Source organism: Elgaria multicarinata, chromosome 1 (genome assembly GCF_023053635.1).
Source record: "Elgaria multicarinata webbii isolate HBS135686 ecotype San Diego chromosome 1, rElgMul1.1.pri, whole genome shotgun sequence".
Lineage (NCBI taxonomy): Eukaryota > Metazoa > Chordata > Lepidosauria > Squamata > Anguidae > Elgaria > Elgaria multicarinata.
The window spans coordinates 90,854,108-90,881,678 of NC_086171.1; the positions used below are offsets into that span (position 1 = coordinate 90,854,108).

A 27,571-nucleotide genomic window follows, 5' to 3' on the forward strand; every position below is an offset into this window, starting at 1 on the left:
TCACTCTCTGATGCTTATATGCAGCAGCTAATACTTGTGCTATATATTTTGAGTCATTGCTTCTTTTTTAAATATATTGAAAGACAAGAGTTGTTCTGCTGTATTTCTAATGAAGACACCAATCATGTTTAAATAGCCAGTATTTATCATAGTAACAAATGCAACTGTAAAGTGCACCCCATTTACAGAGATAGCAGGTGACAAACCCATCAGTGCAAGAATCCTGTGAAATCACAACACAGTACTATTGGGGGGGGGATGGGGGAGGGAAAACCCTGCCCAATGGCCATATTAAAACCTCATTTTCAATGTGCATGCCATTTCTTTTACTAACTGATCAACGTAAACAGTTATAGTACAAGGAACCCAATGGCAGTGAAGAGCAGAGTAAAGCAGACAGATTCAAGTCTCTAAGCATTATGTCATCAAGAAGATTTAAATTTTGAAATTGCAAAAACAACTGGCATGACAGCAACATTACTGCTCCATGTCCCAAATGATGGAGGGAGCTAAATTTGCTTGTTTTCCTACTTTATCAGGAAAGACAGGATAATAGGATGTCTCAGCACACTCCCAATTGTACCAAAAATATAGTACAAGTGCTTTTTATCATTGCTAAAAGACAGAAAATATTAACAATCATTTTGATGAAGGCCCGCTGCAGCAAAAGAGGTTCTAGATTCGGCATGATACACACAGTTCTAAAGCAGGTGCAAAAAATATCTTTAAAGAAACAAATCACTGTTAAACACACAGAAACATTCTTGTTTGGTGCATATTCCAGTTTCAAAGAGCTTTAAATAACTGGTGTTCATAAAGCAGAAAACATTTCTACGTTAACAGAGAAATCTTAAGATGAAGGGATCCTTTCATATAGCACAAAAGTGGTCATCAAATTTAAATTTATTTTTTTAAAAAATTCCCTAAGACACAAAAGAAAGGAGTAGGGGGAAAGCAGGAAGTGGCTTTATTTATTCAAATAATAAAGGAAAGGAAATTTGGAGTTGCACTGTCTTTATATCTTGGGTTATCTATGAAACTCCCCACATCTCTCTCTCTCTCTCTCTCTCATGCACTTATCATAAGAAAAGAGGGAACATGGGTGTTACTTTCAACAATTAAGTTAAAATAACACTGAAACATGCACCCCTTCTTGAAAAGAAGTACCTGCAAATGTCTGAACTTGTTGGACACTAACATGCCTTAGCACACCCATAGTAGAATAATGCCACTCCTCTCCCATTAAATGTTTTGTTTTCTATTACACCAAAATACATTTTGCAATGCAATCAATTAAGAGCTGGAAAAAATATACAAAAGGAGTTCTAATGAAGGACCGAAAGCAAAGTAAAACAAACACTTGGAAACGTTCAATTTTTTCAGACTCAAACAATTGTGGCAACTCATATTAAGAGAACCAGCCAAAACATTTCCTGAAACTGTTATATTAATCTTGTCTTTCTGAGATAGAAGACCTTAAAGCAAGAAGTAACTGTAACGCTTCCAAGTATGGGACCTACTAACCTGATTTTGAAGGTTCAAACCTTGCAATTTAATAGAAATAATACACTTTCTATCATTCTTCTGTTTATAGGCAACAGCTCATGACAGTACGCAACAAAAAGTAGGTATACATTGAAAGTAAATCATGTAGCAAAGGGTAATTCGGAGGAGGCTGGATGGCCTTTGCTTCAGAAACCACCGTACCAAAAAAGGAAGAACTGCCATTTCAGCTGGGGCCAAGAGATTAGCTATCCAATCCTGGTGTAATCATGGTGTGGAGAGAAACATCCCTGCTTAATTTACAGGGAGCAGTAAAACAGTTTTATCCCTTGTCTGATCATAACGCAGAAAGGGCAGAGTGTAATTTGCACTGCTTTGTGTTTCTGCCAACTTCAAGGTCATGGGGACACCCTCTGATGCTCTCTGGTATCCTCTATACTTTCACAGATTAGTCTTTCTACCCATTCCCCAGTGGTGTCAAGTCAACCCTTCGTGAGCTGACCTAAAATGGCACAGATTTTGAGAACATTTGTATAATGTCCTTGCTACCCAGGAATAACCCTTTCCTGCCCCCTGCCTTTTTGTCAATAACTGCTCTTTTCCCACGCTTCCTTAATCAGTCGTTCTGCCTTCTGCATTTGGCCTGGAAAAGCAGACCAGTGTCTAACACCATCAGCACATGTTTTAAATCTCATATTAACCTAGATCAGGGGTAAGCAGAAGGTAGATCTTCAGATGTTTTGGACTTCAACTCCCTGGCAAGAGTTTCTGCAGGGGCAATGCTAGGCATGTAAAAGGTTCAGTGCCCAATCTTGCCCCCACCCCCAGTAATTACGCTTAGGAAAGAACACCTAGTAATTACGCTTAGGATTGCAGCATGTGGGGAGAGGAGGGCTAACCCTTCCCTCCCCACCTGCAACCTGCCTTAAAAATGTTTCTTGCATGGTCATTAACTTTCCATTGGCACCAATGGAGGCTTAGGGCTCTGAGGAATAGATCTGTGCCCCTGGGAAATTGATTCAGACCCCGGGCCATACCAGTGCTCCTGGACTTCTGGGAGTTGAAGTCTAAAAAATCTGGAGATCTACCTTCTGTCCATTCTTGAACTAGATAATCAAAATTATAATGTGCCACAACCAGTGAAGAAGGGTGAAATAAAGTGTTGCATTCCAAAAGTGTCTGCAGGAAAGGAATGCCCAGATGCCCTGAGGCATCTCTACTCCAGGAAACATTGCTACGAGAGCACGAATTTTGACTCTAGGATGAGGACATGGACTGCCACTATGGGAGTGTCTGTACAAATTTTACAGAGAGTCTTGTGGCACACTGAAGACTAATACATTTGTTCCAGCATAAGCTGTCATAGACTATAGCTCTCTTCATCAGATGCAGGATGTGGGCTATGGCCCATGAAAGCTTATACCATAATAAATTTGTTAGTTTAAAAGTGCCACAACAATGTTTGTTGCAGTAGACTAACATGGCTACTCCCTGGAAATAGTACCCAGATGTTGTTGGACCACAACCCTCAACATCCCCAGCAAGCATGGCTGATGGTCAGGGATGCCAAGAGTTGAAATCCAACAGCCTCTGGGGACCCAAGGTTGGGAAAGGCTGCTTTAGAGCACTGGGACATCCCAGAGTTTTTACTGAACTTTGTTAATATGGGAGCAATACGTGGAGGCGGAGTCAATAAGAAGCCATCCCATCAAGAGGACAAGCCCACCAGACAATGGACTAGAAGTCCAATATACAGATCGAGGTAGCTGTCCACTGACTGGCTAAAGTGTAGAGAACTTTGATTTCTCCCTGAATATTTGTTTAAAATGCCTCAGAGAAAATCAAACCAGTATCTTTTGGAGCATGCCTTTCAAAGCAATGTTACCCGTGGTAGTCCACACCAATAGACTGGCATGCAAGAATGTTAAAAAAATTCATAATGATGAATATTTGAGACTAATGTACAATCCTATTACACCAGATAAAAGCAGGATGGGTTTTATGCATAGCTCCTCATTAATATTAAAAACAAAATAAAAGCCCCATTCTGTGCAGGTTACAAGCTCTTTGGACACAATGAAATAATGTGAACAGCGCTGTGCTGACCGAAGAGTGCAATTTCCAAGCAAAAAGGTTCAGTACTCTGGAGGAGTTTTTAAAGCCTGTATTCATATCAATTAGGTTTTGAAATCAACATTTTCATCAAAGAGCTGGTTACCTCCCTTGAGTGTATATAGAATCTTCCCGGGTCAGCCCCAACACTATGTACTAAGCTAACTGACAGCTGAAAACATTTACAGTGCTGGCTTTATCTGAGGTCAGCTGTGTGTAGCAAAGGGTCTGGAGCATGTCTTGGACTGCCTTGTCATCACACAGAAATGACAAGAAAACCCTTGGTGGCGGTCTGTTGGAGAATGACATTTTCAAAAAGGAAGGAAGAAAAATAGCAATGTAATGTGGGAATTCAGCTGGGAAAAGTGTGCTGAAAACACTAGGCTCTTACTCCAAGACACATCCATTTCACACATTAGACTCCACAAATGGTCTCTTTGGTTTGATAGGGGATGTCTGTCCTTGCCTGGAGTCTCTGGAAAGTTGCCTATAGAGGTTGTCCTGATATGCCTGCGCAACAGGCAGTGTCCTGGCCACCTTGACATCGGGATATGACGAGGTTTGGCTAACTCTCTCCAAGAGGTCTCCTCGGGAGCCATTGGCCAACATCCCATGTGGGCTGTAGTAGTCGTCCTCCAGCAAGTGGCCGTTCTGTGCATTGTTGGTTTTGTTATAAAAGGCAATGCTGCTGATTGAGGAAGGTGGGCTGAATGTTTCTGGCTGAGGAATATTTCCAGGAGACGTGGGGCTTATGACAGTATCCACTGAAGACACAGCCCATGTTCTGTTCTGTTGGTGTAGATGAGGATACTGCTGAGTCCGGGCTGTTTTATCTATGATTCCCATGAAAGGCGTGGTCCTGGAGCGGGCAGGCTCACTGGGGTAACTGCCCTGTGTTGGAGAGACTGGGGAAAGCTCATCACATGATCTGTCATAGGCTGGCTTGAGGGGAATCTCCATCTGCTGAATCGAAGCAGAAGGGCGGAATGGGGGGTTCAAATTGGGAGTGGATGAGATGCTATTGCTAGAAGGAGAAAATCTAAGGCCAACGCTTTGAGAATGAAGCAGAGGCCTCGGAGTTGGCGGATGAGGCTTTATTTCATTGGGGTTTACCGTAATGGGCCTTCGTATCAAATGAGAGATGTCAGGGGAACCAAGTTGGCTAGAGGGCAGGGAGGAACGTTCCAGATCAAGCTTTGCATGGCAGACTGGATAATAGGAAGCTGACTGGCTGCGCCCAATCTGTGGGGTTTGACTATATCTCATCCCACCACGGTAGGCAGAGGAAGGTCTTTGTGGAAGATCCTCTTTAGCCAGCCCGCCATGCTGGCAGATTGCTCCTGCACTGTGACTGGCTTGAACATGCTGCACTGGCCGCCCATCCCCCCCAATCCCCCCAATGGAGCTCTGGTAGATCAGTCGACTTTGGCCAACAGCCATTTCTGTTGATGCAGACTGGTACTTGCTGGCCACTGAGTGGGCTACTTGGCCATAAGTGCCTGTTGGGATCACAGTACTGCAGTGCACAGCTGAACTTGGCTGGTTGCTTCTGACGATCTGTGCCTTGGCAGGCTGCAACCTAAGCCCTTGCTGTGGCACTGCAACAGGTAGTGGAAGCATCTGGAAAGACCTCTGCGTCATTTTAGAGAGTGGAGACTTTGGCCGGCTGGGAAGTTGACTCATGCTGGGTTCCTGCTGATAGCGCACTGGTGAGCCAGACTGAGCCCTGTAGACACTCATGCTATCTGCAGGAGGGCTGGCCCGATAGTGAGGGCCTCTGCGGAGAGGTGAAGGAGGTGGGCTCTGATATTCTTTCCCTTGACTACCAACTGGAGGGGGGCTAAAACGGTAAGAGGAGGCCTGGTGAGCAGGAGATGTATGTGGTGGGCTATGCCTATAGTGGGAATTCTGGTGTGTTGGGGAGAGTGCTGGAGAAGTAGGCTGATATCCCTGTCTTGTTGGTGATCCCACAGAACTATTGGATCTGAAGTCAAACACCTGATGTGAACCAAGTGGTGAGCTGGAGATGTAGGCAGAGTCCCGGTGGGCAGGAGAAGAAGGTGGGCTCTGGATGATGGGCAGTGTTTGGCTGGGCCGAGACTCCGTCTGCAGGCCAACAGAAAGGTTTTCGACCTCTTGCTCAAGATACTCCTCTTCCAAGATGTCTTGCGCTTCGTACAACTCTTCATGATGTGTTTCGGGTTCAGATACTACAAGAGGTTGCTGCTGTAGCTGCACCTGGGTCTGTCTGCACTCTTCTTCCACCCTCATGAGCAGCCGCTGGATCTCACGGTTGTTCGGACAAAGCTTGATGGCCTCGTTCAGGTCCTCCAGTGCTGCTGAAAACTGTCTGCTTGACCCAAAAGAAGGGACAAAAAAAGAGGAACCAAGTTACTCTAGACTGGAATGCATTCAGTAAGACTTAAGCAACAGGTATCTTACGAAGAAAAACATTGCTAGTTATGATGGGGAGGATGTTCCAAGTATGTAAACCAGATTCTTCAGCATTTGGCTGTTTCTTCCATTTCTACTGTAGAAGAAACGATGCAATATTTCCAAGATTGTTTCTTGGAAATGAAGGGAACAAGGAAAGCAACTACAGGGTATGCGGGGCGGGTGCAGCTCTGCTCCTCCAACTGTGTAAGATCTGAGCTTAAGCCCATACAACGCTCCACGCACTGAGGATGACTCCTCTGGAAATGAAGGGAGCAAGGGAGGGGAGTGCCTGACGCAAGCCCATAAGCCCCTTTGGCTATCCTTCGAGGAACAGAAGGGTGGGGAGTTTGGGGGAGGTGGGTTGTCATTTACAGGGACACTGGTAGCTTTTGAACAAAACAGTCATCTAGTTGAATGTGATTCTGATTGGTAGAGAATAACCTCTACACCCTTCATGCATTTTGCTTTCTTGTTTGCTTTTTAAAACACAAGGGTGTGTTTTTTAAAACACAAAAATTGTGAAACTTCTACAAGTTTGACCTATACTGACTGCTGATGCTGGGAGGCAAGGCAAGGTTTCGAGGCAAGGCAAGGTTTCGAGGCAGGCAAGGGAAGGGAAGGCTCCTTTCACTGTATCGGACCCCAAGAAACAGAATGTGGAACAGTCCCAGAAAGGAACTTGGTTGTCATGCTGCTGAACAACAGATTGCAAACAGTGGAGAGCCAAGTCAAGAGTATAAAAAGGGGGAATGTAGAACACTGACAATGTAGCTCAATTAGTAGAGCTTTGTCTCTGCAATGGAGTTTTTCCCCCAGCAGGGAGAGAACCAGACAAGGGTATATTGGCTGTTTGATGGGCTGTCCATGAGCTGAGTGGTTAAACTGCAGGACCTTCAGCTCAACATTGATGGTCATAAAAAGAACCTTTGGCACAAACCAAAGCTGCACACACTCACAGCAGGTATCTTACTCCATGAGCCGAGCAAAGGGGTGAGCAGTGGCAAAGTTCTGCAGTGAGTTCAGCATTCCAAAATGTGATTCTACCTGCTGCAGATCATCCAGGCCCCTCTGAACACCAACTGCTCTCACCCCATCTCATGTAACGACAACTAACCTTAAGCACAGAGTAGAGCAATTACTAGCTAACCTCTGACCCTGTCCTCCAAATGCTCACCTGGTATGTGCTTCAGTGATCTGGATAACATTAGCACTGGCAGAACACTCTGAGGACACTATAATCCAACTTACAGAGTTACTGTACTTGGAACTGTGGAAGGTGCTCAGCTTGATGGAAGGGGATGAGTTTCTTAATCTGTTACGTTGAGGTTATAATTATAGTCTCCCTTGGGCTTTCCCTTGCTGTTTGTTCCTTGTGTGGAATGGGGGCATTTTTAGAGTGTGTCACACCCAAACCTCAGGAGAACAGAACCTTTCATTTCTCTCTGGCTCTCCTCTCACCTGCTGCTGCGTTTGGCCCTTGCTCTTGCATAGTAAGCTTCATAAGATTTCGGTTTCAGCTCCAGTGCTTTAGTAGCAAATTCCTCCGCCATTCCAAAATCCTGCCATTACAATAGGTGCGTAGATAAGTCATTGAATATATACACACACACAGAATTTGGGAAGAAAAAATAATAATATGACATGGACATATTTCTGTATGTGGACTTAGAATTTTCCAACATTAACATAATGCCACAGATAGCTGGTATCGAGAGATCCAACCCTGTTTTGAGAAGATACAGTTTATCCACTCCCAAGCTGGGCATATAAGGGTTTTGATTCTTCCTTATACATGTCTCCCATCTGCCTGCTATCACTCATTCTGCTCTGGACAACTCTGCAAGCTCCATATTTCTTTTCCTTTGACAGCTCTTGTCTTTGTGCACTTGCAGTGCTAAATCTAAAGGCTTGGCCTAGGTACTGACTATGGCTGCTGCTGAATACAGGGTGCTAAACTACATAGAGCTTTAGTCTGTTCTGTGCTGCTCTTCTCATATCCTTTGGGGGGGGAGGGGGTTTGAAGGAATGCATGAGGGGATCCTGGAGCTATATAGTGTGTAGCTCTGCTACAACCCCCACCAACACACATGCTGGCCAAGATTCCCCCCACCCCCGACAACTGTGCACTCAGTGACAATGCCATGTGAGTGCCCCACATTTTTCAGTTGAGTGCACAGCTGGCAGTTGGGGGCATGGCCAGAATGAGCAACAGGGCCCGGGCTACATGGCACAAAACCCCATACGCATTCTTTCAAAGTATGAGAGGATTCAGGCGTATGTCGTCTTAGATATAAAATTCCAAGAGTAAAGACAGACATAGGCATGTCTGAATGTATTCATTAGCCAATAAAAAAAGGAAGACATGGGCAATGGAAAGGTTGGGAAAACCCTCCAAAATGGCCTGGATATACAGAGCTTGGGTAGATGTTTTTACATATAGTATCCATTTCTTGTCTCTCTCCTTCATATTAAGCTCCCCACCCTAGCTACCTGCAGATGCAACACCATCATAAATTCACACTGTTCCTTCCTCAGTTCTGTGGCCGCCATTCACAAATGTGATGACTTTTCCCGCTGCAAAACCTGTCCATCCTTTCTAGCGTTCGTGTGCTGCATCTATGACCTAAAGTCTAAACATGTAATTTTTTTATTATATATGTTGACTTCTATAGAATCGAGTCATTATTTACTGGTTTCCCAGCATAAACAGCACTTTCTCTCTTACACATTCACACACACACACTTCCCGTGTTGTTTTGAGACACAGGAACGACTTGTGATCAACATAAGATGTTGCCCAACTCCAGGAAGAGGATGGAAGGGTGCCAGGTGTGTGTTTTAACTGTGTGTGTTTTGTGTTTGTGAGTCACTGTTCTAAGAGAAAGCAAGAGCTTTGGAAGGCAAAGACAGCTTTTTAAATCTATCCTCCTCCTCCAATCTGCACACACACAGAAATCTTTTTTTAAATAAATCAAAGAGCTATAACAGCTTTTTTTTAAAAAAAATAGCAATGAATTTTTAATTGCTTGAAATGAATCTTAAACCATTGCTTGGCTGTTTCAGAACTGTAAAACGCCAGTGCTCTGTGAAGGACAACCAGGTTACAAAACGGTGGAGGTTTTCAAGGCCATTCCAGGATTCTGGGAGAGTCTGGTTAGGGAGTGGTTAGGAACAGGAAGGGGACCTGGGAAAGGATCATGTCCAGGAAAGGGCTTTGAGTAGGAGGCCACTTACATTCATTTTCCTCCGACATCGGGAGAGGTTGAGAAGGAGCGACACTTTCAGCTCCCGGAAAGTTTTCAGGTCCTCTCCAAACCCTTCTCTGGGGAACTTCTTCAAAGCATACTGGTAGCGCTGGGCAGCCTCCTTTACTTTCCCTTTCTGGTAGAATGGCAAACAGGTCAAAAGGCACCACTCAGTTTTCTATTTCAGGGTTACAGCAATTACAAAACAACCTATGAAAGCAACTGAATGTGCCTGCATGGTTCTGCCTAGAAATAACCATGGCAAGGTTCCTATAATTCCTTATAGAATAAAATTCGGCTTCATGGAAATCATTCAGGGAAGCTCTGACTTTGTAGATGGTCCAGATTCATTTCTGGCATTCTCCTAGGTATCCTGCTCTGATATTGATGGAGAAAAGCTTAGGACAGGCAGTTTCTGCTCACTAGTTGAGTTTTCTTATAACTTAGCTAGACTCAGTATAAATGCTAAATACATTGTAAAGGTTAGTTCACAGAATAATCCAGGCACACAGTTGCCACTGGAAACTTGTTCAAAATCATAGCATGTTGGTACCTGCCTGAGGTGAGCTGGCCATATATACTTGACCATCTCACCAGGGACAAGGAGTCAGAGCACACACACTCCCAATAGTATGTGCCTAACAGCCTTGAAAAGTGCACCAACACTCCTGCCAAACCAGATCTCATCCTACACTAGTCCGACAGGTGGATTGGAACAGAATGACTGTTCTCTTGTCACACATGGCTGATTTTACAATCGTGAAGAGAGTTGCAATACTGACAGCCTGAGTAATGTAGAAACAGAAAAATGTCAGGTGTGCGACATCCTCTTTCCTACATGACCCAGACCTGGAAATGGAGTGGATCCGGGCCTACAAATGTGGTGAGAGTCCTCCAGAATACGATGAGCCACATGGTTTCTAATCTGCCACCTTGCCTTTTCCCATTTTTAATTCTCATGCCTATTGCTGCCAAGGCACCACCTTTCTGTTATTCGATCTGCATCTTAGTTTCTGCTTCTAATATCTCAGATCTACGAACAAAGGAAAAACAATCAGCTAGGCCCAAACCAGGTGTGACATAAATCGTGTGAATGCAATAAATGTACATCTTTTAAAAAATGTTAAGTAGCAACCGTGTGGTGTGTGCACATGTAGGAAGCAAGACCAGGCAGGAAGGAAATGTTTAACCCTTTCCCCCCTGCAGTGGTCCTGATAAAAAATGTCTCCTCTTGTAGTTGCCATGACTCCTTTGGCACCAATGGCGGCTTCATGATGCAAAAAGCAGCTTGCATAGAGCTGGGGGGATTTTTGTTGTGACTGTGGCAAAGGAGAAATGTCCTGGTCCTGATCCTGCTGCCATCCCTGCAGCTACTATTTCCATTTTGGGGGGTGGGGAAATCCATGTTAATTGTATTCACATAATTAACATTATATCTAGTTCGGTCCTGACAATTTTTCCTGTGTTCACTGATGTGGTCATAAAGAAGTGAAACTTCAAACACAGAATTATTTTATACAAAAACAGCCCAACAGAAATGCACCAGAAATTACTGTAGTCCTGTTTGAGCAGAAAGCAGAAGCAGTAGTATCAGATCATTTAAAAGATCTGAACTAAAATAAAAGTCTTAAGTGTATGCTTAAAAGTAAATGCACTTTTCTTGGGAGGTTGTTCCATAATCTGAGTGCCACATTTGAAAAGTCCCTTTCTCTTGTCTTTGCCAGCTGAATTTCTATCAGCAAGAAGTGCCTCAGAAATTGAGCAAAGTTCTTAAGCAACTGGAAGGATGCAATTTCTCACACATCCATTTAGTGCTTTAAAGGACAAAAGTCAACACTTTGAATTGAACCCAGAAATAAACTGGGAGACAGGAAACCTGACATAATATGGTCATTCCTACTATCCCAGATAACCTGGCAATGGCATTCTGGACCAACTCAAACTTCACAGGCAGAACCACATAGAGTGCATTGCAGTAATCCAGCCTAGAAGTTACTCGGGCATGAACGACCATAACAGGATCTGACTTTTTCAGGAAAAGAATCAGGTTAAGTGTTAGCCATATTAAGGCCAGTGCAGATATAACATCAGTTATGGTTAAGGATAGTAGGGGAATGATAGGGAGAATTTGCAGATGAAAGGGAACATTTCACAGCCTGCTCTTATTACGTCTGCTCTTGACCTCAGCCTGTCTTACATGCAATTTGTGCTGAATCTAAATTTTTAGTGCAGAATATAAACATTACATTAGCAGTAGCTTAAATTTCTGAATGAACAGAACCATCTTGGTGCCAAGAGAGCTATTTCAGATATTAGCAAATAAAAAGTTTCTCTCTCTCTCTCTTTCTCTTTTTTTTTGGGGGGGGGGGGCTGTGCCAAGCCCAGCAACTGTTGCTACTGCCACTCCAGACAGGCATGGAGCCTAATGTGGGCTGAAGCCCCTTGCATAATACATTCAATGGATGCATTTATAAACCACCAAATCAAAATCTCCAGAATAGCGCAATGCTCTTCAGGGGCAACTCTTAGCTTACATGTATTGTAATGTTTGGAGTAAGGGGCATCTGCTCTTAGGTTTTGGGATCAAGGAATTTTTCTGTTTTCAGCAATTCAAGCTAGTGCCAGGACAGGTTGAATTAATAATGATAAATCCTGCACAAAACTGTCTGATGTATATAAATTGTGCAAATTAGGTATATTTATACATATTTATACATATTATTCAAATTAGGTCTCCCACACTAGAGGCATTCAAGAGGCAGCTGGACAACCATTTGTCAGGTATGCTCTAGAGTGGATTCCTGCACTGAGCAGGAGGTTGGACTCCATGGCCTTATAGGCCCCTTCCAACTCTACTATTCTATGATTCTATGGTTCTTTAAGCTCCTGGGTTGGAGAAGGTAATTAAACCCCATATACTTGACATCCTGCCCAGCTATCCTGTGGTTTTTCCTATTTTATTTTTTATCAAAAGCTGTACACACACTTTCAATCACGCCTCCAAAGAGCTAGAAACGTTTGCTTTTTTAATGTGAAAGTATCAACAGAGAATAGATAGAAGCTCAGTTACTGACACTTGGTGAAAGCTCTGTTTTCCATCTCACCTTGTAAAACATGTCCCCCTCCTCCATCAGCTTGCTCAACAGGATGACCATGATGTCTGGCTTGGAGGTGGCCATCGCCCAGGTTGCTGGACCTGTAGTGTACAGGATGCATGATGGGTAAAAAACTTATACAATGCAAAAGGTGGTAAGGGAGGAAAGCTAAGGTGGAAAAACATCCTGGGAGAGGAAATTTCTGCTGGAGAGAACAACTTGGTGCAGCCAAGCCAAGGAGCAACATGGTCCCAACAAGAGTTGAGCTTTCATGTGATGTCTCAAAGCAAAAGGCACCTTCTCTTTGCAGTCTTATCTTTCAAGTAATTTGATATAACTCACAACTGCTGGAGTCATTCCCACAAGAGGACACCAATATCCACTGATTGGCATTGGTGGGAAATAAGACAGCGATTAAGGAGAAAAATCAAAGAGTTTAACAAAAGAACTCTCTCTATCCATGTAAACTTCAAACAGAATAATATATGACATACTAGAGCAATCTGGATATATTTGTACTTGAGAATTTCTGTGTGACATCTTTGTGTCACCATGATAAGAATGTTACAGGTTTTAAAACATGGCAGTGTTTCAGAACGAGGTTCACTTCAAACAGGGCTTATACCTGTGAAGTGCTTTGAAAGACCAAGTATACTCCCCTTCTAATGCAGTCTAAGAGTCCAATTCTACAATTGTCCAATTCCACAAATGTAGGTATTTAAAGAGTGCAAAGCATTCCTCTTCAAAAGAAAGCCCCATTGTGTTTAATGGGGCTAACTCCCAGGCACATATGTATAGGATCGCAACCTAAAAAGCTCTTAACTATTAGTAGTTGGCAAATTAATTGTTACACAGCTAGAAGGGCAGGGGGAGCATTTCATAAAGTTTTGGGTGAATAATTTTCAGCATTTTAAAAATATATTAGGTCTGGAATTCAAGTTATTCTCTGCAACAGTACGGAAAAAAATAATTATTTGAAGGTGAGAAAAATGAAAAGGGGGTGGGTGAATGCAGGCAGGCAAAACCATAGAAGAGAAAGCAGAGTTGTCAGACCACCAAGCTGGATGCTGACAGCAGTGAAGTATACCTCGTGGGCGACTCGGTAGCGTCTGACAGCCTTTGAAGAAAAGGAGAAAACAAAAAGTTGTAGGAGAGGGAGGAAAAAATGGATGAAGGTGAATGTTTTTTAAAAAAAAGAAAAGAAAAAAGCAGCAGTGAGAGGCAGGCAGCAAAGCAGCCAAAGCGCCAGCAAATTCCGTTGTGAGGTGAGAGACTGTCGGGGAGCGGCACAGCGCAGGTAACACTCAAGTCTAGAAGCATCTACAGAGCAGAGAAAGCAGCAGGTGACAGCGGCATATCAGCACAACACAACTGTCGAACTGGCGGTCATTTTCAGAGGAAGAGCTCACCAAGAGTTGCTTCCTCAGTTTGTCAAGAGCTGCGTTACAAACACAACATAGCAGTCCTTTCACATGGAGAATATTTGCATACTGCTGTTGGAGCAGACACAGCATTCTTTCAAAACTGGGCATGCGTATTTCAAGGGAGTGTGCTCTGTTTACACAAACTGGGAAGACATGGCTCTTGGCAGATTCTAGCAGGTAGGGTTCCTTCCCTTTGACTCCTGCCTACCTATCTTGGCTCCTTTCTTCAAGAGGGTGACTACAACAGAAGTATTGCGGCAACCCACAGCCCTGTCGAGGGGGCGCATCCCACTGTAGTCCACGTGCTCAATCATGGCGCCATGGTCCACCAGAAACTGAACCTACAAATAGGCAAGGAATTGAGTCATTACCCTGAAAGACAGTCATCATGTTTATGCAATTAAGGCAAGCTTTTTGAGTCCCAAAGAGCTGAAAGTGGGATGTTGAACTCATCAACTTTTTTTTTTTACTCTCTCATCTCACTGGACTAATTGAGGTGGAAGAGGTCCAAAGACCTTTGTGTCCAATCCCCTGCACAAAAGGAAGACCGTCCGCGTGTCAACCAGTATACTCTAGGCCAAAGATCAGGATTTCCATCCCTTTTGGCCTCACACTAGATGACTGCCAGGAGCAACAGTGCCTGTGGAGTCCGATCTGTGCTCCTGCCTGACACCATAACACAATGCTGATGCCTGTTCTTTAGTTCAGCAGACTCAAGGCAAAACCATCCCATGGCCCAGAAGGCTGAAGTGGCACTACCTCATATGTTGGATTTCACTTGAGATGTGCTTCCAAAAAAGCTGGCCATTACTGAGGTACAAGAATGTAAAGGTGACTCAAGCAGCTCAGTGACTTAAACCAAATTTGAAGGCTTCACCAGGGCTGGACCAAGATGTTTTTCTGCCTGAGGCAAAGGACAAGATGCTTCCATGCTTCACTCATTCCACGTACAAAAAGCGAGTTGGACCGGCAGTTGAGTTTTACTTCAATACTGGCGATGGGACCCTGTCCTCTACTGCACTGATGGGCAAAAGTAGGTCTCCAGATGTTTTGGACTTCAACTCCCACCATTTCTGACCAGGCTGGCATGGGCATCTGAGAGTAGAACTGCAAAACATCTGTCCACCCCTGCTCTGAGGATAGCAGTGTAGCTACAGGAGAGGCCGTGTGGCACAAGCAGCTCTGCCCTCCAACGAAGTGGAAGTTCCAGACCGAGGGCTAGGGGCCTGCATATGTTGCCTGGGTCAATTACCTCACTCTGTCTAATGGCAGGGCCAGCCCTGGGTTTCACGCAGGTGTCATCTTGATCTTCTTATGGATTTGAATTCCCTGCCTCCTGCACACACACACACAAACACTTACCACCTCTGCATCACCATAAAAAGCAGCTAGATCCAACGGAGTGCGGCCATTTTTGTCAGCATGATCTGTAGCAGCTCCACTCTCCACTAAAGCTCGCACTACGGAAAGGTGTCCCTTTAGGCAAGCCCAGCTGAGGGCAGTCAGTCCTTCTTTGTCCATTAATGAAATGGAGGAGCCTGGAGAAAACAGAGCAAGGCTGCTTATGGGTCTATCTGCATGTGTTAGGTCCATTTGTATCTCATCCTAGAAGCAATGCATTCACAGGAAAGTGTGTGTTTTATTACTGAAATACTTAGGTTCCCTGCAATATACCCTATATGATCTGGAAAACTGCCAACAGCTAGCTTGCTGCCGCTAGAAATGGCTTCTCAAGACCATGGATCCTCAGCTTGCTGCTTTGCTTATAGCAGGAGAACACAACCTTTTCAGTCCCAAGGGCCACATCGGGTGTCTTCTGCAGTGGCAGGGTCACATATGTCTGTGCATACACATACAACTCACATCACAATCAACCTGCAATCCACTGTGAGCACAAGTTTGGGCTGGCTTTCAAGGCCAACTAAATTATGTGGGCCCATGCCAGTAACAGCTAACAAATAACACCTAATCCCACCCACCCCCAAAAGAGATTATAACAATTCTGGGAGCTTTGAAAAGACTCCCAAGGCTTATCTACACATTCAGAATAATCAAATGGTAGAACCCTGTTGGGAATATACCATTTTAGAGTGCAGGTAGGGATCCCTTACATTAAAAAAACAACAACAGACAGCTAGGATTCCCTTTCTTATGGAAAACTTAACACATCAGGTTAGAACTTTAACACACTTAATAGACTAGGTTAGAACTTTCTCCCTGATGTTCTACTTGTTGTGTTTTAGTGCAGGGAGTACTTTTTGTTTACTAATGTTGGAAGAAGTTAGATTTCCATCAGCAGAATTGTTACCATGCTACAACTAACCTTGTGCCAGTAAGAACTCTACTGTGCTTAAATGTCCCTCCGAAGCTGCCATCATCAATGGAGTCCGACCTTGTTTATCTGCCATGTTAACATCTGCACCATGGGTGAGCAAGAGATCAACAATCTGAAAACACATGAAGGATGCAGCCTAAGAGCCATGAAAAACGAGGCACATGTTCCTGTGCTCCATACTTATAACAAGTCTCAGTTTGTAATTAATTATCACTATGACCTTGTTCAAATGACACACGAAGCCACGGTGGTTCAGCATTTTGAGCTAAACATTATGGCTTAGCGTACCTTGTGAACATGGTGGTTCATGAGGGTTTAAACACGCTCCCTAAACATTTGCTGCAAAATGCAGCCTAACCATGGCTTACTGTGTTGTCTGAACAGGCCCACTGTTACACCTACTTAGCCAATCCTTTCAAAATCAGCCATACTCAAACATTCCTCACATGTTTATTGGCTTTGATTTAAAACAAGGTTGTTTAAAATGGATCGGAAGGCAGATGGCTGGCCACTGTGAAGAGAATGCTGGACAAGCTGGACTGATCCATCATGGCTCTTCTTATGTTTCAGAAGGTTTTGAACATCCACCCTCTAGACCAAGCATAAGGAATCTCCAGCTCAAGGGGGTTCTCCCCATCCAGCTGGGCAGGTTCCCTCCCCAGCCCTACCGCCACCCACTTTCCAACGGAGAAAAAAAGCTCTTATCTTCAAACTGCAGCTGACTAGAGTTCCCACTGAGTTCAATGGAGCTAATTTATTCCCAGGAAAGTAGGATTAGGACTGCAGCTTTAATTTGTTGAATCTCATATATTGGTGGGTTTTTTTTAACCTTTACTCTAGCTAACTCTGTACTTCTGTCTTTCCATCATTCACTTTCAGTTTCTCTCCCTCTCCCTCTTTGTCTCTTAAAAGACAATTGTACAGGTGGACTCCATGGCAGGAACACTTTTATCGGTTTAGGTTTTTATACCAACCACATCTTTATCTGGACAGAGGTAGCCTAGCTACAGTTATCCATGCTCTGATAACCTCTTGTCTGGATTACTGCAATGTGTTCTATGTGGGGCTAGCTTCGAAAATGGTCCAGAAACAATGTGATCATGTTATGCCAATACTTTTCCAAATTATCTTTACCAGTCCTTCTCTGGGAGCCCCCGCCAAAGGAAGTGCAACTAGTAAGAAGAGGGCATTTTCTTTTGTGGCACCCTGTTTATGGAATGCACTTCCCAGAAAGGCTTGCCAGGCATCTACATTGTGCTCATTTCATTTTCCCACACATTTTAGTTTTTCAGTTTCTGTTTTTTTTAAATCTGTTACTATATTTTAAAAATTTGCTAGGTTCTGTTTCATTATTATTATTATGATTATTATTAATATTTTATACTATAGTTTTTAACTTTTAAATTGTATTTTATCATGCGGTATTCTATGCTTTAAAATGGTTGTGAACCTCCCAGAGAGCTTCAGCTACTGGGCAATATAGAAATGTAATGAATAAAGAAATCTACTGTGGGGTGGAAATTCTTTAGCATCCACCCACCTATGCTCCAAATCCCTGCTCGCTGTGTATCATAGGCAGGACCGGGAGAGTCTAATCTCTCACGAGCCCAGAACAGAAGAGACATGTTCTGATTACTAGGAGAAAGGAAGTGAGGAAGGCAGGGGAGATGGTAGCACTTGACGGCTGTGGGGATTCCAAAGACTTTTATATTGTGCTTTTATATTGTATTTTATATCATGTTTTTATACAGTTGTTTTATACTTTGAATGGTTTTAATTTTTATGAACCACCCTATTGGGTGGTATAAAAATGCAATAAATAAGACTTGCAAGTGAGAAAGAAGCAGAGAAGAAAAGTCTTTGCTGCCCAGGGAGCAAAGGAAGAGAACAATCTCAGCTGCTCCTGATCTCTCTGCCTCTTCCTCTCCCCACCAACTGGTGCTAGGAGAAAGGAGGGCAAAAGGGGAGGGGAAGCAAACAGCTCTTAGGACCTCATGGAACCCTATGACTTTGTGTCCAAACAACACATATCTTCAGACAGAGCACAGGAGGCCTAGAAAAGGAAGTAGAAACAGGGATAGGAAACTCTTGCCTCCCCCACCATGGTCAACTCTGCTCTGAAGCGGAGGTCTCCCAAGTGGAGGCCAGAGATGTGGAGGTTGCTGCTACTTTCCCCACCCCGGAGGAGTCTTCGGCCCTCAACTGTTCAGCTTTAGCTGGACCAGTAACTGCTGCTTATTCACCCCTCTTCCCCTCCCAGCCCTTGATGGTTCATTTGGGCTGGAGCGGGTGGGGAGAGGGAGCATGCTCCATGACAAACTGGTGTCCGGGTCTCCTGTGAGTGAGAGAATGTCAAGAGTGGATGGCGATGGAGGGAGGTGGGGGTGGCAGCATGTAGAACCAGCGGAGAGAAGAGTGTAGGAATTCAGAGGTGGCAAGAGCACACTATCGCGGCATTGGTGCCTGTGGCAATTGACTCTTCACCTCCCCCCTTGTGGCAGTCCTGCTTGGGTTCTAGAGGGCTTAGAGCCTTCCACTTTTCATTTTTCTTTTGGAATCTGGGCATCTCGGCTCTTTAGCGGGGGCCCTGAGATGGTGAATTGGAGGCTGCAGCCAGTGCTAGATTCTGGCATATCATTTCAAATAGAAAGGTTTAGAAATTTAGAAATTTTATTTCCACTATACAAAATTAGAATAACTTTGGATGCTTTAAAAGCCTTTGATAAAATGTATTGGAGAACTATCACCTGCAGGAGAAGGAGAGCAGGGAGGAGTTAGTCTCTCCTAGCTATGCCCACTTGGGTACTTGGTTCAGCATCAGGGTAGACTTGAAGGCCGGGAAGAAGGTTGCTGCTGTCTATAGGAACTCCATCCCTCTCTCCCTGTCTGTGTGACTACTGATCTGGAGTGTTGCACCTCTGTCAACGGGACAGATTAGGGATCCTGTTGGTATACTGCCCACCCTGCTGCTTAACAGTCTCCCTAGCTGAGCTGGCAGAGGAGGTCTTGGGTGCACTGCTGAGATCCCCCAGACTAGTGGTTCTGGGGGACGTCAACATTCATGCCGAGGACACTTTATCCAGGGTGGTTCAGGATTTCATGGTTTCCATGACAACCATGGGACTGTGCCAAAAAGTCACTGGCCCAACGCATGTAGCGGGGCGTACTCTAGACCTGGTTTTCACAACTGAACATGGAAATGGTGATCTGAAAGTGGGGGACTTTACATCAATCCCTTTGTCATGGTCAGATCAACACCTGCTGAGGTATAGACTTACAGCAGCTCTTCCCCTCTGCAAAGGTAGGGGAACCATTAAGATTTTCTTATATCATTGGGTTTATCTGCTGATTCGTATTGAATTTTGGTCTTTCTCATCTGCATTGGAACTTCTACCTTGGTCAGTTTGAGAATCTTCTTGTCTGGTTCCTCTCTACATGGATGACATTAGATTCTAGACATACAAGAATACATATGGCTCTTCCCACAGTTTCTACAGTTACAGGAGTGTGGCGTATAATGTCGTGTCAATTACACTTTCATCCGTTTTCTTGTGTTAAATTGATTTTGGGGGGCAATCCAGATCTAAAAATAGATAAGAAAATGTTTTTGTGGTGGACATGAAAAGATAAGGTGATTTTTACATTGGACCAGCTGGTGAGTGCCGATGATGGTTTTTTGTCATTTTCGATCTTGCATGCCAAACAGGTTTTGGCTGAATGGCAATCCTTGCAATTGCAACTTTTGTTAGTAGCTAGGTTTGGCCAGGCCACTTTTGCAGCATCGGAGTCTCCACCAGTATTTGAAGCACTTATTGAGGCTGGATAGGCAAAATAACTTGTGTCAATAAATACTTGTCATTGGTGAATAAACATGATATACAGGGTTTCAAACAGGAATGGAATAGACAACTGCATTGTCCCATTCTGCCTATTCCATCAATGGATCCTAGGGTGCATCTTACTCAGCAAAAACTTTTGTATTGGATGCCACTACATCTCTTTAATAGGGGATTATCAATTTCAGCTAATTGCTGGGGTTGTAGTGCAGCTAATGCTTTTTAAAAACATGCTTTGGCAATGTCCAGTAGTCTTTTTGGGAGGAGGTAATTATACTGATAAATTTTGTACTGGAACAGTCGTTAAAATTCACTGATATACATACTCTTTTAAATTATTTACCTGATTCACGGAATATATGCAAATGCATGTATGTATGTATATTAAACTCAATCACAACAGCAGCAGCAGCACCAGCAGCAACAACAACAACCTTACTCCATGGGTTAAATCCAACCTTGCCCTCTTTTACTCAACTGTCAGGTGGGAATTGCCTGAAATCATGTTGCTGAAGGAGGAAGGCTATTGATATGGGTTGGAGAGCCCAGAAAGCGCTACATGGAGGTTAAAGAGTGAATTGCATAACTGGAATTTGCCTAATGGGTCTCCGACATAAGTAGAAAAACCTGCTTAAATTTAAATTGGAATATTTGGCACATTTAGGAAAAACATGTTCCTTCTACCATAAGAAATTTCTATCAGCATTTCTGAGCCGTAAACATGCTTTAAATAAGAGTTAGGCACTGTTTATATGTGAAGCACAGACATTTAAGAGCAAGCAAGTCTATTTGGTATGAAATGCTCTCTTTGGCAGCAAGTCAAACCAATCCTTCCTTCTTCCACAGTATTGGCTCTTTTGCTCACAAGGGCTACCCATAATTGCTGCTTCACATCTTACATTCCTATGCTGCAGAAAAACTCTAAAAGCCTCTGTAACTGAAACTCAGAAAGACTCAGACTTGTACCTATACATTTTACAAAGATGCTGTAGGAATTCTGAGATGCTGAAAACTGTCTGGCTATCCCCAGGACATCTTCATAGGCAGATGCATGTCAAAACTTTTCTTATGGTATCTCACAAAGAAATTACCCCTGCGTGTTGAAAATAATAAAAGAAGTGTCCACAAGAATCCATGCTGTGTATGTACTTGTTATTTCATTAGGACAAGAATAACCAGCAAAGAGCTTTCTTCTTCAGACCCCTTCCCATTTCTCTTACCTGCCAATGACCTTGTCTAACGGCGCTGAATAAGGGAACGACCCCACGTCGGTTGGGCTGAGCAACAGCTGCTCCCTGTTCAAGAAGCAAACGACAAACATCCAGCTTGCCTCGTCCAGCTGCAGCAGTCAAGGCTGGAAGTGAGAAAAGAATGAAGGTCATGCCAAGGAAACCATCTGTTTCATGACTTCCAGCTCTGCTATGTACCTAAGTGGTGCGCAGTGGCAAAAATGGAAACAATTCCTGCCTAAAGGCTTACAATCTACTTTCAAAAGAAAAGAAACATGAGAAAGGAAGGAAAGGGTTGTGACTATTGAACAGCAAAGGCTTCAGGTTGCCATTTTCTAGACTTACCCAAGAGATAAGGAATGGTGCAGACCTTGTTAGGACATTGTCTGTGTCATTTATGCCAATAGATGGATGTTAAGTGACATTAAAGGAAGAAAAACTGATGTCACCATCTCTACACCCAGGTAAGGAGCTCTTACTATTGTGTTCTTGCAACTGCTGCTATTGTCTCAAATCTCATAAGCATAACGAATATTTATTTGAAAGCTGGAAAGAAGTCCCTTGTACAGTAATTGTTTCTGGCACATTAAGAATAGCAACATGTCAAAAGTACCAAGTATCCATAGAATCTTGGGTTATTTTACTAAATGAATTTAAGAATCTGTCCACTTGCTATAATTTTCCACTGTTACTGTAAAGAGAGTAAAACTCTGGTGTTCGATGAAGTATGCTGGTTGGCCTTTCCCCTCCCTGTTTGTTTGTTACTGTGATTTTAGAATGTAAGCCATATGGCAGGGTGTTTTGTATTTTGTTTTATTTTGTTCTGTACAGCACCATGAAAACTTGATGGCACTATATAAATAAATAAATAAATAATAATAAGAAGAAGAAGTAAATGAATGGTTCTAATAGTTTTCTTTCAAAACTAATCCAACGATTAAAACAATAGTAAAAATCGTGTATTGGAAGCTCAACGGTTCGGACCCAGAGTGGTCCTTCCTCAGGAGCTAGAAGTCAATACATCAAGGTATTAGTAAGCTGCACATACTCAATATTTTCACAATCCATTAGAAATATATATCAACATATCTTAAAAAACAGGAATAACACCCATTGTGTGATGATTTAAACATCCATGCTTTATCAACAACGATATACCACACTGTCTCTGCGACATAAGTCTCAACAGAATCTGGTTTTTTTTAGCCCTCTACAAAACCACCAAGATTCCCCCTACACAATTAAGGCTGATAAAAGACAGCTGTAACCTACTGAGCAGCATGTATGTCCTGCTACAGACAACGAAGGTGTCGACATTACCGCACAACAGAGAAGACTTCAAGAACTTTTATCTTGCTTTTTACTTAAATAGATGGACGTAATCTCCACATACAGGTCGGTGTAGATTTTAACAATGTTTAAGAACAGTATTGACATCTAATGTGTAAGACATGCAACATAAACTTTTTAGATAGAAAAAAGAAGGCATTAAGAATTTATATAGAACTATTAAAGCCATATGGAGAAATTCTAGGTCTGAAGGACTTGACAACTTTCAATCTTGTTATAAATGCATAATGTTTAAGTGGTATACAACTCCATACAATGTGCATAATGTTCGAAGTCCATTTCAGTATGAAAACTATGAAGGCAGGTCTACATTGTTGTTTAAATCATCACACAACTATTTTTTCAAGATACGTTGATATATATTTCTAACGGATTGTGAAAATATTGAATATGTGCAGCTTACTAATATCTCGATGTATTGACTTCTAGCTCTTGAGGAAGGACCACTCTGGGTCCGAAATGTTGAGCTCCCAATACATGATTTTTATTGTTTTAATCATTGGATTATTTTTGAAAGAAAACTATTAAAACCATTCATTTACTTCATCAAACACCAGAGTTTAACTCTCTTTTCAGTACCAGTGTTTTGGTGTTTTTCCCCCTCTTTTTACTCCATAATTTTCCACTGCCAGGACTTGCTCATAATTAGAGCTACATTCCAGAGCTGCATGTAACTTGAGAGTTTCTCAACAAAAAAATGGCTTAACTGGTTTAATCAACACAAAAACCCAGAAAGGATGCCATGTTAGCTTGTTGTAGCAAACTATAACAAGGAATCTTATAGCACTTTAAAGACGAACAAAATTATTATGTTACTCTTTTGGGTTAGGATTAGAGACACTTTGTCGTTAAACAACAAGCCAAAAATCTCCCTCATCTGCACTTAAAATCAATGCAGCTTCCTAGCATATAAAACTACTAAGTACATGGCAGCATTACATGGCAGCGTTACATTGCAGCATCAATATTCCCTCAAATGCTGATAGTTGGGGCCTGTTCCCAGGATGTTGACAACTGTATGCAGCATTGCAGATGCAAAATTTCATCAGAGACCTATTTTATTGATAAGAGCATCAGTTCCCTGCTACAAAAATCCCAGTAGTATTTATTTGAGTGTCATTAGATGGGGGGGGGGGTTCACATTTCCCTACTGTCACTATGGCCTTTACAAGTGGAAAGAAAGAGGAAGCAGCAATGACCACCATGACAATAAAAACACCATGGGTGTTTTTATTGCGCTGTTTTTCCTGCCCACAACAGGAAATGGCGGCAAGTTTCACTTAAAAAGAAGAAGTCAGTTTTACCGGGGTCTATTTTGTAACGGAAAAAAAGACCAGAAAGGGCAGGAGGTTTGCGGGAAGCAGACGTTGTTGTCAAAAGGACATGCGAAAAAGTGTGAGTGGGCACTAATGAGTATGCAATAAAATGCTCGTCTGATGACACCCTTTCTGGCACTGAGGAATTTGAAAATAAAGGATTCCTTGAAGGAAGGTGGCACTGAGAGGCGACTGCAATTTGGAAGTTTGCTTTCCAAAACCTGTGCACTGAGCAGGCAGCCAAACCAAACCTGAACCAAAAACTGGACTGTACCTTTAATTTTTCCATATCTAGAGCAGAATCCAAACCGTTACTTAAATGTTTCTGTTGCACCCAAATTAGAACAGAACCAAAGAACAAATCCATATTACTGGTTAAGAATAAGAGTTTGACTAAGAACATGGTTTGGTGGTATACATTCTGATCCCAAACAGAATGATTTAATAAAGCTGGGAGGTCATTTTGGAGTTTTCCAGCCATGATTCACTGTAGAGCACACTATGACAATAAGCAGTCTGGTGGGCAGCCTGCACTAAGGTGGTCAATGTGGAAGCTATTTGTATACCTGTTTGTTCTAAGCTTTAACCCAAGAGCCTGTATACCTCTGTGTGTGTGTGTGTGTGTGTGTGTGTGTGTGTGTGTGTGTGTATCTGTACGTTTCCTGATAGGCTGCACCTGTAACTAGCTAGGTCTGCAGGATCCCAAGCACTGCAGAATGCAACAACCTCCTGGGGTACATCTTTCGATGTAGTTAGTTCCAAGAGTCTAGGTTGTGAGAAATTTGGCTGCATGGGGATGTGTGGGATATGTGAGAATAAATATATTTAAAACTTTAAACTTGCAATGTTTCCCATCATATTATAAAATATGAACTAATAATCCAGAATCAACATATTATTTTCCTTGTGCTCCCCTCCCTCATATTCCAATGCCTGTACAATTTGTAGATTTTTTTGATATAGTATGTTTAACCATAGAGTAGGGAATAACGCAAATGCATGTATCACCTGAACACATCAGCAACATGTTAATGACATTTAAATTTACCTACATGTATCAGAATGGAACTGGTTCAGGTATTCTGAATTAGTTTCCAGACCTTTACTGGTCTGAATTAGAACAACGTTAACTTCAGCTGAAACTGAGCTGATGCAATAAACGATTTGACTCCCTGGCACTGAAATAAAATTTGGAATGAGGTTTTTTAGAGAAAATTATTTTTAATGGGTGACCAGTTACATTGAAAAACGCTGGATCTAGTAACGTGTGCTGGGTGTATGAAGTGATTATTTGATCTGGAGAATACTACCCCATATTGTATATCCATGGCTGTAGCCCTGATAATAAGCAATCTTCAGAAAGACATGATTCCATCTAAATACAAACTTGGGATTTTTTTAGGCTAAGACAGAGTCCATCAAAAGCTTTTCTGGTATAATACCAAAAATATTATTATTTTTCATGACTTCATGTGCTTTGTGTAACGTGAAAGTGCCTGGGAGATAAGGAGCCACTTTCAACTAGAAAACAGACCAAAGCACTTTTTGAAATTACCCTTTCCCAGAACCAGCACAATGAATTGCTTGCAATGCATTTTCTTTCCTGCCCACCATCCCCACCAATTCATTCTCCAATAGGCCAAGTTCTTTGTCTTATGCTGCTCAAATCTGTCCCTTTGAATCTTCTGGCCTGGCTTCTTGCTCTACTATTTTGTTGCCTCTCACACCAACCTTACAAGCTCTCCTATCGCAGAAGAGAAACTCTCTGTAAGAGAACCCAAATCCAGTTCCCTTAGAAAACAACGGTGGTATGACTGATTTTCGTGAATCTGTTAGCTGTGCAAAACGCATCAATTTTAAATTAGTAGTTGGAAGCTATGCAGCCGATTTAGCTTGAAATATCTATTGTCTTCTAAAAAGTCCAATTTATCTGCTAAGAATAAGGAGGCACCTGCTAGAGTGGATTATTAGGGTGCTTTTTTGAGTCCCCAGCACTGTTTCATAGATCAGTTATGACACATTGTGAGGTGTTCTTAATGATAGCATTTGCATTTCCATCTATGGCTGCCTATTATAGAAGACAACATAGAAGACAAGATAGAAGACAACAGAGGAAACCAATGTGGCTCCACAAAAAGCTTAGAGATGACCTGAAAACAAAGTGGAAGGAAGGCCAGGCTACAAAAGAAGAGTACAGACAAGTGGCGCAGAAGTGCCGAAATGGCGTCAGGAAGGCTAAAGCTGTGAATGAGCTGAGGTTAGCGAGGGATGCTAAAAGAAATAAAAAGGCTTTCTTCAGATACGTGAGTAGTAAAAGGCAGAGGAAAGAAATGGTGGTTCAACTGCTTAATGAGGATGGCAAATTGATAACAGATGACAAAGAAAAGGCTGAAATGCTCAATTCCTACTTTGCCTCGGTCTTCTCCCAAAAGCGGGTCTATGACCCCCCAGGAAAAAGTGAAGCAGAAGTTGAGGGGGCAGGATTGCAGTTTGAGATTGATAAACAAATGGTCAAAGAACACCTAATTTCCTTGAATGAGTTTAAATCTCCAGGGCCCGATGAACCGCATCCTAGAGTAATGAAGGAGCTAGCGGAAGAACTCTCAGAACCTTTGTCTATTATCTTTGCAAAATCATGGAAGACGGGTGAGGTGCCGGACGACTGGAGGAGGGCTAACGTTGTCCCTATCTTCAAAAAGGGCAAAAAGGAGGAACCTGGGAACTACAGACCAGTCAGTCTGACATCCATCCCTGGGAAAATTCTGGAGCAGATTATAAAGAAGTCAATCTGTAAACACCTTGAAATCAATGCAGTGATTACTAGAAGCCAACATGGATTTGTCAGGAACAAATACTGTCAGACAAATTTGATCTCATTTTTTGATAGGATAACCTCCCTTGTGGACTGTGGGAACGCTGTGGATGTCATATATCTTGACTTCAGCAAAGCTTTTGACAAAGTACCACATGACATTCTGATTAACAAACTAGCTAAAAGTGGGCTAGATGGAACAACTATTAGGTGGATCCACAGCTGGCTACAGAATCGGACTCAAAGAGTGCTTATCAATGGAACCTTCTCAAACTGGGGAGAGGCAACAAGTGGGGTACCGCAGGGCTCAGTCCTGGGCCCAGTGCTCTTCAACATTTTTATTAATGATTTGGACGAGGAGGTGCAGGGAACGCTGATCAAATTTGCAGATGACACAAAATTGGGTGGGATAGCTAATACCCTGGAAGACAGAAACAAACTTCAAAGTGATCTTGACAGGCTGGAGTGCTGGGCTGAAAACAACAGGATGAAATTTAATAGGGATAAATGCCAAGTTCTACATTTAGGGAATAGAAACTAAATGCACAGTTACAAGATGGGGGACGCTTGGCTCAGCAATACTACAAACGAGAAGGATCTTGGAATTGTTGTAGACTGCAAGCTGAATATGAGCCAACAGTGCGATATGGCTGCAAGAAAGGCAAATGCTGTTTTGGGCTGCATTAATAGAAGTATAGCTTCCAAATCACGTGAGGTACTGGTTCCTCTCTATTCGGCCCTGGTTAGGCCTCATCTAGAGTATTGCGTCCAGTTCTGGGCTCCACAATTCAAGAAGGACGCAGACCAGCTGGAGCGTGTTCAGAAGAGGGCAACCAAGATGATCAGAGGTCTGGAAACAAAGCCCTATGAAGAGAGAC

At 42.8% G+C, this 27,571-nt stretch overlaps 1 protein-coding gene across 5 annotated transcripts in view; it reads right to left on the bottom strand.

The window, feature by feature from the left end:
- Positions 1-1,054: 1,054 nt before the first annotated feature.
- Positions 1,055-27,571, bottom strand: part of TANC2 (tetratricopeptide repeat, ankyrin repeat and coiled-coil containing 2) — a 301,255-nt gene continuing 274,738 nt past the window's right edge. For all 5 annotated transcript variants that reach the window (XM_063132053.1, XM_063132078.1, XM_063132070.1 and 2 more), the window contains 8 exons: positions 21,207-21,340; positions 16,139-16,262; positions 15,178-15,353; positions 14,024-14,156; positions 12,401-12,492; positions 9,286-9,432; positions 7,510-7,610; positions 1,055-5,965 (listed from right to left, as the gene is read on the bottom strand). In XM_063132053.1, coding sequence (XP_062988123.1) covers positions 4,024-5,965; positions 7,510-7,610; positions 9,286-9,432; positions 12,401-12,492; positions 14,024-14,156; positions 15,178-15,353; positions 16,139-16,262; positions 21,207-21,340 — 2,849 coding nt within the window. In that variant the 3' untranslated portion in view covers positions 1,055-4,023. The remainder of the gene's footprint in view (positions 5,966-7,509; positions 7,611-9,285; positions 9,433-12,400; positions 12,493-14,023; positions 14,157-15,177; positions 15,354-16,138; positions 16,263-21,206; positions 21,341-27,571) is intronic.